This window comes from Salminus brasiliensis, chromosome 16 (genome assembly GCF_030463535.1).
Source record: "Salminus brasiliensis chromosome 16, fSalBra1.hap2, whole genome shotgun sequence".
Lineage (NCBI taxonomy): Eukaryota > Metazoa > Chordata > Actinopteri > Characiformes > Bryconidae > Salminus > Salminus brasiliensis.
The window spans coordinates 31,075,500-31,090,633 of record NC_132893.1 but is presented as its reverse complement, the minus strand read 5'-3'; the positions used below and the strand labels follow the sequence as shown (position 1 = coordinate 31,090,633).

Below are 15,134 nucleotides of genomic sequence, written 5' to 3'. Positions count from 1 at the left end.
AGTGTCAGAGACCGAAGTGAAGATGGCGCAGGGATGCAGCTGGTGTGTGTGTGTGTATGTGTGTGTGTGTGTGCGTGTTCTAGCACAGAACCCATCATTCTCACTTCTTCCTCTGACTCACTGGTTCACACTTGTTTTTCTCCACAGTGATTGTTTTGCACTTCAAGTCCCAGCATGCAATGCTTCCTCCACTGGGCACTGAGACTGCAGTTTTTGTTTCCTAGTCCTGAGCTTGATTAGTCGTGTTCTAGTCACTAGAACCACCAGAGCTGGGTTTCCCAAAAGCATCTTATCTCAAAGGTGATTCTTAAAGGGTCGAGAGAGCATCACGTTGAACACACTCTCACTCTCTCTCTCCCAGTTAAGGTGATCTTAACACTAAGCTGCATTTGGGAAACTGGGCTCCGTTTAGTTAGACGTGTGTCGTGCTAGATGTAGCTTCATCCCTGTATGAACTGTATTGGACCACATACCCTACCGTTCAAAAGTTTGGATATGATATAATATGAAGTGTCCAGATCTTATATTTTCAGCCATAACTTTAAAACCACTCCAAGAGAAGTGAATAGCATTGATTGATCTGGATCCAGAGGCAGCTGTCAAGGGCTGGGATCTACATATTAGGCAGCAAGTGAACAGTCCATCCTCGAAGGTGATGTGTTGGAAGCGGGAAAAATGGGCAAGCATAAATTGTGATGGCTAGACAGTCAGAACATCTCCAAAACATCTCCAAAACACCAGGCATGCCATGTGGGGTAATCCCTCAGTGTGCAGTGGTCAGTTCCTACCAAACGTGCTCCAAGGAAGGTCTTAGAACCATACAGAGGACACTTTGTGGAGACCTGCTGATGCTTTGACTTGATAGAGCTGTTGTAGTGGCAATATTTCTCAGGTGGTTTTAATGTTATGGCTGTTTAAATCGAATAATGATTAATTATATATAATAATTAAGAATTATTATTATTATTAATATTATTATTATTATTATTATTATCACCGGAAACATAGATTCCCACCTTTGAATGGTATGGGTTAGTGGGGACAGTGTGTGTGTGTGTGTGTGTGTGTGAGTTGAGCTGTGTTTAAAAGGCCATGTGTGTGTTCCCCTCACAGCCCCTCCACTGTTCACCATAAGGATGCCATGAGGAATTGCGCTCTCAGCATGGATCAGATACAGGAGTTCCGCTGCCCTCTGAGCCCTGTAGGGGAAACCCCCCTGTCACCTGCATACAGCTCCAGTGAGTATACAAACACACACTCAGAAACACACACACACACACACACACACACACACACACACAGACACATACAGACACACAGCTGGGCCCTCATTTATGTACAGATTAAGGAGATTGCCCAACTCATTAGACACAGAATGCAGGAGAAATTCTGATTAATATTGATGAGGTCATTAGTGATTCCCCTTCACTCTCTCTCTGTCTCTCTGTCCCTCTGTCCCCCTGTCTCTGATCACTCCCACCTCTTTCTCACCCTCACCCTCACTCTCTCTCTATTGTCTTTGTCTTTCTCTTGGTTGATACTCTCTCTCCCTTCCACCTCTTTCTCTTGCTCTCTCCCTTCCTTTTGCTCAGCAGTGTTCCTTCCTCTCTTTCCCTCTCTTCTCCTCTTCCTCGTTCTCGCTCTCTGTCTCTCTTGTTGTCTTCCTCTTCCTCTTTCCCCTTCAATTTATTTCTTCATCTTCTCTCCTTTTCCTCTCTCTTTCTTTCTCTCACTTGTTTCTTTTTTGCTCTCTCTCTCTCTCTCTCTCTCTCTCTCTCTCTCTCTTCCTCTTTCTCTCTCTCTCTCTCTCTCTCTCTTCCTCTTTCTCTCTCTCTCTCTCTCTCTCTCTCTCTCTCTCTCTTTCTCTCTCTCTCTCTCTCTCTCTCTCTCTCTCTCTCTCGAGTGTGTTTATTACCTCTCTCAGTTTCAAGTCAGTTCAGGTAAGCTTTATTGGCATGACTGTCTCAACAACAGTGTTGCCCAAGCACACAAACATTGAATCTGATCAATATAGAAATACAGAAATAATAATCATCAACTAATAATAATCAAGTTTAATTAAATTATTCACTCTAAAATAATAATTAGGCACAGTAAGTGTTTATATTCTTATTTACAGTAGTTTTATAGGGGTGGTGGGGTTTATGTGGGTGGGCTTTAGTATAGTGTTTTTTTTTTTTGTTTGTTTTGTTTTTTAGTTAGTCAGTAAAATTGTTGAGAATTTGGGGCATTGGAGGAGGAATTGCAGCTCTCAGTCTCGGCCTCACCTGTCTGTCTCTCACTTCCTCTTACCCTCTCTTTTTATACTCTTACTTGGCTCCCTGGCTCCCTTTCTGGCTCCCTCTTTGTTACTTCTCTCATGCCTCTTCTTCACTTTGGGAATCCCTGGCCAGATGACACATTCTGTTGATTGGAAATAAGTGACCAAATCTGCTACAGAAAATTGACCTATTTAATTTATTTTTTTTATTTTTTTTAATTTATTATTTATTTATTTATTACTATTTATTTTCTATTTGCAACAAAATATGTGCCATTACTTTTGCACATGCCTAATTTGATGTGTTCTTTTTCTTTTTTGCAGTATATTACATGAAGCAATGAACAGTACTGTGCAGAAGTGTGTCTCTGTAGAAGATGTGACCTATTGACACTTAGAACATTACAGACATATCTGATTATACTCAGGGTACCCAAACTTTTGACCAAGGGGTGGCCAAAACTTTTACAAGTTTTAATTTTTTATTTCACCAGAGCTGCGGTATTTTACTCCTCTGCTTTTCGTTTGATTCACAGAGCCGTGTGTAAAAGCTGTAAAGTGCTCAAGACCATGTTCTTTTTGTTAAAACAATTCTCTCCTTTTCAGGAAAAATAAGCTATTAAAAGTCTTAAATTCTCTCTCTCTCACTTCCTCTCTCTAGTTTCGCGTCACCGACATGGCTCAGGTGGGCGTGTCTTAGCTGTAATCCCGCCCTCCCCAGTAATGCGCCGTTCCAGCGAGCCACACCTCTCCCCCTCCTCCTCTAACAACAACCTGCCCTGCTCGGACACACCCCCTGCCCACAACCACTCCACGCCACCCACCCACAGTTACCCCTCAGACGGTTCGGAGGCGGGGGGAAGCTACTGTGAGCTCCGCCCATGCCCGCCCCCAACTCCGCCCTGTAAGAGCTATGTGGAGAGGCTGAGGGTGGAGGACTGCAGAGCTCCAGGCTCCTCCACTCCAGATGGTGGAGAGGGCTTTACACTCCCCCTGGTGGAAACAGCCTCCTCCTTCAGGCCGGGCAGGTACCAGTGTGCTCTGCTTCCAGCCGAGAATAAACCCTTGGAGATGGGGGTGTTGAAGAGGGTGAAGGAGCTGCTGGCGGAGGTGGACCCCAAAACGGCAGCCAAACACATCACCAAGGCTGACTGCATGGTGAGACCCTCGCAGTCATGCGGGTTTGAAAGCATTCACAGTGTGTATGAGTTTGGTCGTCAGTGTGTCAGGATGCATTGATCTGGAGGAGTATGGATCAAATACAGATATAGGTACATTCTATGCAAAAGTTTTGGCACTGTTGGTCACTTTACAGGCATGGGGGACTTTCAACGTACACGTCCTTATGTGCTCTTTTTATGGCTCATTGAATATGTTATGGATTATTTTCCGTCTATATTAAATTCAGCAAATATGTTTTTGTAAATATTTACTATATTTACAATTTAACAATTTTACAATGTAATTTATTTACAATACAATATCATTTTAACATAGATGAATAATATTCAATAAAATACTTATTTTTTGGGCCAATTTTTGGCCACTTATTTTTTTAATATATTTTTTCGGCCAATATTAAATCCTATATAAATATTCAATTAGGTTATTTTCAAGTACTCCCATCCCCAAATAAGCTTATTGTACTTTTATTCTCTACATTAAACATTACTTCCATTAGTATTTGTGTGTTCAGTAAATTTTCAAAATCATATGAATCTCTGATATTTCATGACACACCAAATCACTAAAGAATCGTAATCAAAGCACCGTGATCCGGAGTCTCCCAGCCCTGCACATTGTGGTGGTTTTCATGCCTACACTTGATCCTTCTGACTCGGTCATTAATCAGCCCTTGAAGTGGGTTCTGTTAGAGTGGGGAAACCATCAAACAGGCAGGTCAGGGGTTGGATTAGGCAATTATAGCCAGTACAGTAGAGCTACTGCACAGCACACTGCAGTGTTCTGCTGCAAACAGATGTTCATAAGGAGAGGGAACAGAACAGCCTTACTATCAGGGCAAGATGCTCCCTATGTGGTGTAAGAAGCCCCCTGGTAAATCTTGCATTAATTAATAATAATGAAGCTTAATTTTTTCAAATCGTTTCTAGTGTGCATTTTCCAAAATGGCCTTATTAATTAAAGTACAACATATTTTAAAATGAAACTGAGACCTGTATCAATAATTTCAATTCACTGATAATAAGCTCAAATAGAAGAGAGAGACATCCAATGTTATTTTGTAAATTAATTAATTAGTAATTGTACTCATAATATGTTTCTAATGATATGCCGTACATGCATTTAATTGTTAAATATTATGAGTATTATTATTAGTAGTAGTATTGTTATCAATATTATTAGTAGTAATAGTAGTAGAAATAGTAGTATAATTTTGTAGTAGTACAAGTAGTATCATAATTAGTAAATAGAAGAAATAGTAGAAGACAGTAATAGTAAATGAAGTAGTGGAAGTAGTAGTAGTAGAGGACAGTAGTAGAAGAAAAAGTAGTAGTAGTAAAAGTAGTAATAGTATTGTTATTAATAGTAGTAGAAGAAATGTTATTACTATAAGTAGTAGTAGCGGTAGTGGTGGCATTATTATTAGTAGTAGTAGTAGCAGTAGAAATAGTTGTAATAGTGGTATTAGTATTGTTATTATTAGCTGTAGTAGTAGTGTTATTACTGTTAGTAATAGTATTAGTAGTGGTAGTAGTAGACAATGAAATAGTATGTGTAGTAGTGTTATTATTATTATTATTATTAGTAGTAGTAATAGTAGTAGTAGAAGTAGTGTTATTACTATTCGTAGTAGTAGTTGTAGCATTTGCAGTGGAGATAGTAGTAGCAGACATAAATAGTAGTAGTAGTATTAGTAGTAGTAATAGCAGTGTTAAGAGTAGTAGTAGTAGTAGTAGTAGACAATGAAATAGTATGTGTAGTAGTGTTATTATTATTATTAGTAGTAGTAGTAGAAGTAATAGTAGTAGTATTGTTGTTGTTATTATTAGTATCATTAGTAGTAATAGTAGTAGTAGAAGTAGTGTTATTACTCTTAGTAGTAGTAGTTGTAGCATTTGTAGTTGAGGTAGTAGTAGCAGACGAATAAATAGTAGTAGTAGTAGTAGTAATAGTAGTGTTAAGAGTAGTAGTAGTAGTAGTAGTAGTAGTAGTAGACAATGAAATAGTATGTGTAGTAGTGTTATTATTATTATTATTATTAGTAGTAGTAATAGTAGTAGTAGTGGTGGTATTATTTTTGTAGTAGTAGTAGAAGTAATAGTAGTAGTCATGTTATCATCAGTAGTAATAGAAGTAGTCTTATTACAATTAGTGGTCATAGTATTTGTAGCATTTGTAGTGGAAGTAGTAGTGGCAGATGAAGAAATAGTAGTAGTAGTAGTAGTAGTAGTATTGTTGTTGTTGTTGTTACAAATAGGTTTACATTTTGGCCCATCATTCATCAGGAAAGACAGTAAGAGTGGGGAATATTTTACCATTCCATTTTAAAAACGTCCACATAAACACAAGTTCACAACGTTCACCCGACAGTCATTATCTAACTCTCCTTAATGCTTATGGGCAATGACTGGGGTTAGTGAACACACCCCTAATGCCTCAGACTTACAGATGTTCAGTCCGCTCTAATTAATCTCCTCCAAGTTCCGAAAGAATCCACACACTCCTGATCCAGCTAATTCAGCGTTTAACACTGTCATTGCTCGATCAGGGTGAATTACAGACTAATTAAACATCTTTAGTCCTGAGCATGAATACGTTTAAGAAGAAAGGGAGAGAGGGGAAATATTCCTCTGTGTGACTGTGTGACCATCCGCAGGTTGCTAGGATACTGGGAGTTACCAAGGAGATGCAGAGGATGATGGGAGTGGGCTCGGGGCTGGAGTTGCTGACTCTACCACATGGCCATCAGCTGAGACTGGATCTGCTAGAGAGGTGACACAAACACACACACTCACATACACACTCACACACATGCACTCACTTAGCCATCAGATAAGACTGGAGAAGAATGCACCCCCCTCCTCCCCCCCATGATCAGCCATCAGCCATAACATTAAAACCACCTGCCTAATGTAGGTCCCCCTCGTATCACGGAAAACAGCTCTGATCTGTCGAGGCATAAACTCCACAAGACCTCTGAAGGTGTCCTGTGGTATCTGGCACCAGGACGTTAGCAGCAGATCCTTTAAGAGGTGGGCCCTCAATGGCTCACATTCAGTCTGCATACTGGGAACACCCCACTAGACCTGCCAGATGTTTTGGAGATGTTCTGACCCAGTCGACTGGCCATCACAGTTCGTTTTTTGTCGAAGTGGTGCAGATTCTAATGCTTGTCCGGTTGTCTGTAGATCCCACCCCTTGGCAGGAGCCATTGGAATCAGATAATCAATATTATTGATTTTTTTGTCAGTGGTTTTAATGTAATGGCTCATTTTAACATGTACATTGGGCACCCATTGACTAACACACTTACATACACAAATGCACACATAAATATACACACCTGTGCAAACATGCACAGCATGTGTAGCCTACACACACACATTCACACATGCGTTCACACTCTGCACGACTTCTCTTCACCCTCGGTATCCTCGACACAGAGCCACACACTCACAGACAGCACAGTCGTTTTATTTCTGGACGTTCTCTCCTCTCAGCAGGTTTCTTCAGCTCTTTTAGCCACAGAGAACATTCTAGATACACCACTGTGAACTGACCTGATGGCCATCTGTGCCTCTTTTACCATTTAGCTTACTAGCGGTCTGCTGGACACCTGCTAATGTGTCCTCTGGCTAAAGTGTTGCAATTAGCAATGGAGGATTATTAGGTATTAGGTTATTGGGGAACCCTCTTAGCTCTGGTTCTCAATCTCCTTGCCTATCTGTACTGTACCAGCAACTTATCATCCCTGGTGAATAAAAACCTCATATATCCAGAACAGTAACTTTACAGGAGAAGGAAAAAACCTTGAATGGTTTTTCAGTGTAAAAATATTTATTTCCAAGTCATTTCTATTGGTCCATTCTTTGTGACACTTTGACACAATGTAAATAACAACTGTCAGATTCACATCATTTCAAAAAGTGAAAAACATCAAAAATTATATACAGTATGTACACCAATCAGCCATAACAATAAAACCACTGTCAGGTGAAGTGAAGAACATTGATAATCTGGTTCCAGTGGCACCTGTCAAGAGGTGTGATCTACATATTAGGCAGCAAGTGAACGGGGAGTTCTTGATGGTCATATGTTGGAACCAGAAAAAATAGGCTAAAATAGGTAAGTGTGAGAATCTGATCCACTTTGACAAGAGCCAAACAGAACATCTCCAAAACATCAGGCGAGTCTTGTAGAGTGCTGCCGACTAATGCAGTGGTCAGTTCTACTACCATAAGTGGCTTCCTGTAGCTGCTGCCCGCATCAGATTCAAAACCTTGACGCTGGCCTACAAAGCCCAGAAAGGACCAGCCCCTCCGTACCTGATGGCAATGGTCAAAAGCCGATCCGCACCAAGAGCTCTCCGAGCGTCAAGTACGGCTCGGCTCAACCCGCCATCCCTCAAAATCCGCAGAATGGTGGAATGATCTTCCCCTGGGTGTCCGAACAGCAGAGTCCAACACTCGCTGTCTTCAAACCACCTCTTCCGAGAGTATGAATAGCAGAGTACTATGGTCACCTTATTGTCTTGTGTTTAGTAATGTCTAAGCTTAGAGATATCTTTGAACTATTAGTCTATTCTAACTAGCTGAGTTTTTCCTTAAGTAAATAGCAAAGCACTTTTGTAAGTCGCTCTGGATAGAAGTGTCTGCTAAATGCCGTAAATGTAAATGTAAATAAGTGCTCCAAGGAAGGACGGCTGGTGAACTAGTGACAAGATTCTAGGCACCTAAGGCTCTATGATGCAATCCATGGAGGCCCCGCCTCACAATTTACAGGACTTACAGGATCTGCTGCGAACGTGTTGGTGCCAGATACCACAAGATGCCCTCAGAGGTTTTGTGGAGTCAAGGTCTTGATGGTTCAAAGCTATTTTGGCGGCACAAGGGGGACCTACTCAGAATTAGGGTGTTGAGGTATGGTTTAAAAGTCAGTGGTCAGTGATCAGAATGTGCTGTTGGTCAGTAAAGTGACTGAGATGTTGGTTAGAGGGACACAAGGTTTGTGAACTCCAGGCACTTTTTGTACACTGGATGTGTTCAGTTCCACCAGCATAGACTGAATAGATAAACTACGTGTTGGGTGGGAACTGGGAACACTGGCCTTCCTCTAAGAAAAGCTAGAACCAATAGAAATGCTCCAAAAGATACAGCCTGTCAGCAATGACATATGTATACATATATTTCTCTCTGCAGGTTTTACACCATGTCCATCATGATGGCCGTTGACCTGCTGGGCTGCACTGGCAGTACAGAGGAGAGAGCTGCTCTGCTCTACAAAACCATCCAGCTGGCTGCCGAGCTGAAGAGCACCATGGGAAACATGTTCGGCTTCGCCGCCATCATGAGAGCCCTGGAACTACCACAGGTGAGAACAGAGAGAGAGAGAAGGAGGGGGGAGGCAAGAAACAGAGACACCACCACAGGATGACTGATAATGAAGGTATGACACCATGCTCAGCTGATTTTCCGTCGTTGTATGTTTCTCAGATCGCACGACTAGAGCAGACATGGATGACACTGAGACAGAGACACACAGAGGGAGCCATCCTGTACGAGAAGAAGCTCAAACCCTTCATAAAGGCTATGAATGAAGGCAAAGGTGAGAAGCTTCACTTAAAGCCCACAGCAGAGCTGGCAAATCATGAGTGGAATCTCATAGCTATACTACTATAAGGACAAAAGTATTGGGACACCTGCTTATTCATTCTTTCTTCCGAAATCAAGGGTATTAAAAAGAGTTGATCCTGCATTTGTTGGAGTAACTGTCTCTACTGTCCAGGGAAAAAGGCTTTCTACTAGATTTTGGAGAAGCATTGCTGTGAGGATTTGATTTGAGCTTAGTTACAAGAGTATTCGTGAGGTTCGGATGTTATATGATCACCACCACACCTCACCCCCAACTCCCCAATTCAAAATCCTAAAACTACTGGATAGAGCACTGTCCATCATTCCAGAGAACACAGTTCTTCCACTGCTCCACAGCTCAAAGCTAGGGGGGGCTTTATACCCCTCTAGTCCATGCCTGGCATTGTGCCAACAGGTTCATGTTTAGAGTCCTATTGGCAGTACTTTTCTACAGGGACTAAACACTGCTTTGTGTGTGAGTAGGTACAGCCTAAATTAGCTGAATGCGTTAATTAGAAGAAGTGTCCACAAACATTTGGACATATAGTGTGTGTCTATTTGCATTATACCAATCTAATATGTATGCATGTGTGTGTGTGTGTGTGTTCGTGTGGTGGTCCTCTTGCAGAAAATTCTGTCCTGTCCAGTACCTGTTTCCCCCATGTGGTTCCTGTGCTGTCTCTGCTGGAGAGGGGCGTGGCTGTGGGGGAGGGGCTCGAGCCCTGGGAGAGCTCAGAGTGTGGAGTGGACGTTGTCATGAGCCACCTAGAGGCCGCACGCAGCATTGCACACCATGGAGGCCTGTATCGCACCAACGCTGAGAGCAAGCTACAAGGTATGTGCAGCATTTAAACCAATCAGCCATAACATTAAAACCATCTGCCTAATGTCGTGTAGGTACACCTGTTAATGTTTAATGTTATGGCTGAAGGCTGTCCTTTAAGCTCAGTGTTAGATTGTAGATCCAGTCCATATATTAAAGTTGTTGGTGGTCTAATTGCAGATTTCCAGGAGAGGGAGGAGGTGTTGGAAATCTTCTGCACGGAGTTCCAGATGAGGCTGCTCTGGGGCAGCCGAGGTTCGGAGGGCAGCCAGGCCGAGCGCTACGAGAAGTTCGACAAAGTCCTCACGGCCCTCTCCCACAAATTGGAGCCTCCTGTACGCCACAGCGAGTTATAGCATCTCCCCAACCTCCCGCCTCCCTGCATCAGCATGTGGTACGATCCATCACCTCACTGTTACCCCACACCTGGGAGGGACCATTATCAAGACACAGGGGAGGACTGAGAGACAGGAAGGTCGCTTTAAATCCCCCATTTAAAAAAAACAAAACAAAAAAGGCACAAAAAGGGGGCAGACTTTTTCCAGGCATGAAGGCGCCCCTCACAGGACAGAGCTGAGAACTACAGCCAGAGTGCATTTAAAAAAAAAGCCAAAATCTCCTTCAGTTGGATGCTCTCATAAAGGGGCTTAGCGGTCACCAACTTCAGGAAAGAGGGGGAGGAGGAAAAACACATCAGTGCTTCGCCATTTTTCAGACTGGAGAGATCCTGCGTGATTTCAGACTGCATGGTCATCACACAGACACCGCTCAGCGCTGGGACGCTCGCAGAGATGACGCACACGCACTCGTGCAGGCCAAACTCTCGCTCACTTATCAAATGTTTGAATGTATGTTGCCAAATCTCAATAACCCGAATGGACACTTGCTAGACGAGGAAAAAAAGTCTTAATTTTTTATGTTTTTTAATGATTCTGTTTCTGTTCTCATCTCTGCATTGGAGGGGCAGTGTGTAGCAAGTGTGTAGCAAGTGTGTAGCAAGGTGTGTGACAGTTTGATGGCAAAACCAGTGAAGTAATCCTGCTCAGCATGCACAGAAGTACACGTTCCTGTGGAAACACGCTCTTAAAAATAAAGGTTCCTCAGTGGTTCCTGGCCTGGATCTTGCACTCCTAGAAAGACCATATAATACGTTTCTATTAGTTTATCAGTAGAAGAAGAACAATAAAATAATGTTTAATCAAAAATCATGAACAAACGATCGCAAGTTCAAATCCCGAGCCATGCCGCTTTGCCATCAGCGGCTGGAGTCTGAGAGAGCACAATTGGCCGTGTTCTCTCTAGGTGCTCTTTTCCCTTTCTGACTCTTAAGCGATGTTGGCTGGCACAGGCGTCTGTTAGCTGGTGCGGTGAAGCTGGGGACCCGGCACTTTGCTCCATTGGCGGCGGTTTTAAAAAAGGGAAAAGTTTGATGATCAAATTATTTTTTTAAAAATCATGAACAAATGAAAAAAAAAAAAGGAAAACAGTAGATTAGATTAAAAGATTATAAAATTAAATGAATAAACCAGAGATAAAAAGTTAAATTAGGAAAACATAAGTCAACTTTAAAAATTAAAAAAAAGATAAGCAAAAGTAAGATTTATACAACCAAACAAAATGATCAATTTTAATTTAAAATGATCGAAAAGTGAGATCAAATAAGAAAACCTAACTGAATCTAAGCTCAAATACATAATAAATAAAAATAATAAAATAATGTAATAAATAAACAAATAATATATAAATAATAATAATGATAATAACATTATTGTATAATAATAATAATACAATTATATTATAATTAAATTATAAAACATACATTAGTCAAAATAAAATAGCTAAAAAGTAAAGGAATTAAAACCAAGTGAAACAGTTACAGGCAGAGGTGGTTAGAAATAAAAAAATATATAATGTATATGATAAAATATCCTATTAATATTTAGTTGGTACACAGAGCTGTAATCCATTCTCTGAGCCTTCTTTATCCCTTAGAATTGAAAGTTCCCTTTTTTTAATGATGCCACAAAATGAAATATTAAATATTTATGCCATTTAATTGGTGATTCTTTTCTTTGTCAGGAATATCCTTTGAATGGTTCTTTAGGGACCCGCACCTTTATTTTTTTGAGCTTGAGCTTCCTAGTAGTTGTGCTACTATCTGGAGTAAGACTGAGCAGAACTCAGCAGAACTGACACGCTTGAGCAAGTGCTGCACATTGCCCCTTTAATCCTGTCACGGCTTTACTGATATTGAAGGCTGGAGAGAAGCTGTGAGATGGTTGGAGTTGATGTGTGCTTTCCATGATTTCTTTTGAACTGAGTGTGTATGATAGATCATGCTTTATTTTTCTTTGTGTATTTGTGCATGAGTGTGAGTCTGTATGTGAATCTGTAAGAGAGAGAGAGAGAGATGCAGAGAGACTGTGTGAGACAGAGAGAGAGAAAGAGAGAGAGAGCAGAGAGCAGCATAATCTACTGCAGGGGTGCCCAGTCCTGGTCCTGGAGATCTATCAACCCTGCAGAGTTTAGATCCAGCACACCTGGCTCCTGGCTTATATTCAGGCTCCTCTGAAGGCCTTCATTACCTACCTGGATTAGGTGTGTTATAGTTGGGTTAACTCCAGAACCAGGAGATCTCCAGCAGCAGGACTGGGATCTTTGCTGTACAGTATGAATGGCAGGGGATTCCAGTCATGACATTTGTTGACATTCACGTGTATAACACCGCGTCCGTGTATGGGTCTAATCCAATGTGCTTTTTGGGGGAAAACCATAGGATTTTGGAAATTTAGGAAATTTAATTTACACAGGTGTCGTCAATGGAGTTAGACATAGTGTCCAAATTAAGCTTCTTTAGTTTCTTTAGCGCTCGAGCTATGAGACTAATGTTGCTAACAAACACTAGCAGCCAACAGTCACCCAAATCTCACATCAGGATCGGTCAATTCTTATACCTTTACGTTAGTCGTACTGTGTCCTGACCCACATGAACCATCAGTCTTTACATCCAAAGGCTGTATGTAGCGCTGGTAACAACACTGCTTCTAAGTGGATGACCCCCCAGGGTTCGATTCTCCAGCTGGACAAGCGCACACCATGCTAAACCAATGAAAATGAAAGTCATTGGGCAAGACTCATTACTCTGACCAGTGTAACATGACTCAAATAATGATCTGCTCAGCCAAATGCCATGACCGTTAGTGTATGAATGGTTTGAGAGAAGTGTGTGTCATTTTTTTAATGATTTTGGGTGACTGTTGACTTCTAGTGTTTGTTAGCCGCATTGCTCCAAGCGCTACAGGAAGGAGGCTTGCCTTTTCTGATCAAATAACAAGCAAAACATTTATTTCTGTTACAGCAACTACATTTGAGATGGGGATGAAATTTGTCTACTTTGAATTTTCTTCCAACCATTCCTTTAAAATTCCATTATTCATGCAGGCCAATGTGGTTGAATGCACCGACCCCGAATGACAGTATACAGCAAACACAGGGCTTTTGTTTGTTTTGTTTTTTTTAGATAACAGTGGGGTTAAGTTGGGTTGGGTTGGGTTGGGCTGGGTGTGGAGGGAGGGCAATGGCAGGTTATCATTATATATATTTTTTTATTTATTTGGCTTGAGACCCAGTACTATTTCCATGTCAGCAAGAGCCTTCGTTCAGGTACCAGTGTCATATTTTGCAGTGCAGGTTGCAGGTTTCAGTAGACAGATACTGAATGACACGACTCAAAGTGATATACCTCTGTCAACAGCAAGCTTAGTGTAATTCTGTTTCCTAGCTCTATTTTCCACCCCCCAAAAATAATGTATTTAGCTATTTCTTAAGGGAACCAGTAGCTCTGACACGCAGGCTGCCACTATTTACAGGCAGTCTGACAAAGACCATTACCAGGGACAAACTGATTCTGGAGGCACTATTTCAGGTATTTTTATAGAGGCGCACACGTTAAAAGCAATTAGCGCTGTGGAGGTCTGGAAGTGTTGAGGACTGGAGATGCTCCATATGCAATTCCACTCGAAGCCAGCAGAGGGCTCTGTACAGCAAGCAAAAAAAATAATAAATAAAAAAAACAGAGGCCTGAGAAGTTTGGACGTTTGGACTGTAAGTTTAGTTTTTAATGATGCTTACTGGTCTGGGACTCTCTTTTTCATGTACAGATGGGTTGGTGTGCGCTTATTGACGCTTATTTCATGATGTAAATAGTGGCTGGACTCTGGACTGGTGGAGAACAGGCGTAGGTTGTCGTGGTTGCATCCTCTTTCTTATGTGCTGTACATATAAGTATGTCATATGTTTTTCAACCTTTTTTCCAGGAAATAAAATACAGTAAGCTTGTGTTCAGGCTGGATGTTGTGCTTTCCTCAAGCCCACGTTCCCACTTTTTCAGCCCTGCTAGCTTTGGTTACCCCAAAGTAGGATGATCGTACGTCCTCTTTTGGGATTTCTAAATTGTGCAAAATGACAGTATTTCGCATTGATTTCACGGCAGTGTTTGTTTCTACAGTCGCCACGTGTTCAGAACTGCGGAGTTTTACAGCTTTAAACGCGGCAGTTTAATTAAGTCCCGCCTTCTCACCGCTGGATGTGGCTGCAGCTACTTCTGCCATTGGTCAAACTGCTTAAGTCCCTCCTTCTCACCGCCCCTATTGGTCAACCTGTGCAAGGATCTACATCAACTATTGGTCAAACTGCCTTCCGTCACAGCCTAAAATGCCTAATTGCGTTTTTAAATTATATTTATATTTAAATAATTATTTATTAATAATAAATACATTATATTTATTATTAATTTAATTTTATGGATATATTTTCTATCGATATGTAAAATGTTACAGGTTTCTATTTTTTACTACTTTATTTGATGACACATTAGTTCGTAAAATAAAGAAATTATATAGAAAAAACAGGATATTAAGGTAGTTTACTAATTTTGGTAAATATTATATTTATGTTCATTATCATAGCTATGTGATTTTTGAGGTATTTAACTCCTATCATCTCTCTCTCTCTCTCTTTCTCTCTCTCTCTCTTACACACACACACACTGCCACGGTCTGACACTGCCTACAATTTAGGCCGACTTGAAGCCCCCAAGATACAACACCCTTACCAGGAAGGATGCCCAGTGTCCTTGAAAATCTGAATATAGCCACCTTACTGAAAGCATTATGGCACAAAGATGGTTCATGAATGGTAGAGCGAGCATCACACTGAGCACTCTCTCTACCAGTTAGGG

The 15,134-nt window shown here is 41.3% G+C and overlaps 1 protein-coding gene across 3 annotated transcripts in view; it reads left to right on the top strand.

The window, feature by feature from the left end:
• The window catches only part of sh2d3ca (SH2 domain containing 3Ca), a 73,189-nt gene extending 59,758 nt beyond the window's left edge, over positions 1–13,431 (top strand). For all 3 annotated transcript variants that reach the window (XM_072658684.1, XM_072658686.1, XM_072658685.1), the window contains 7 exons: positions 1,114–1,238; positions 2,922–3,418; positions 6,099–6,214; positions 8,641–8,812; positions 8,935–9,046; positions 9,701–9,907; positions 10,076–13,431. In XM_072658684.1, coding sequence (XP_072514785.1) covers positions 1,114–1,238; positions 2,922–3,418; positions 6,099–6,214; positions 8,641–8,812; positions 8,935–9,046; positions 9,701–9,907; positions 10,076–10,251 — 1,405 coding nt within the window. In that variant the 3' untranslated portion in view covers positions 10,252–13,431. The remainder of the gene's footprint in view (positions 1–1,113; positions 1,239–2,921; positions 3,419–6,098; positions 6,215–8,640; positions 8,813–8,934; positions 9,047–9,700; positions 9,908–10,075) is intronic.
• The last annotated feature ends 1,703 nt before the right edge of the window (positions 13,432–15,134 follow it).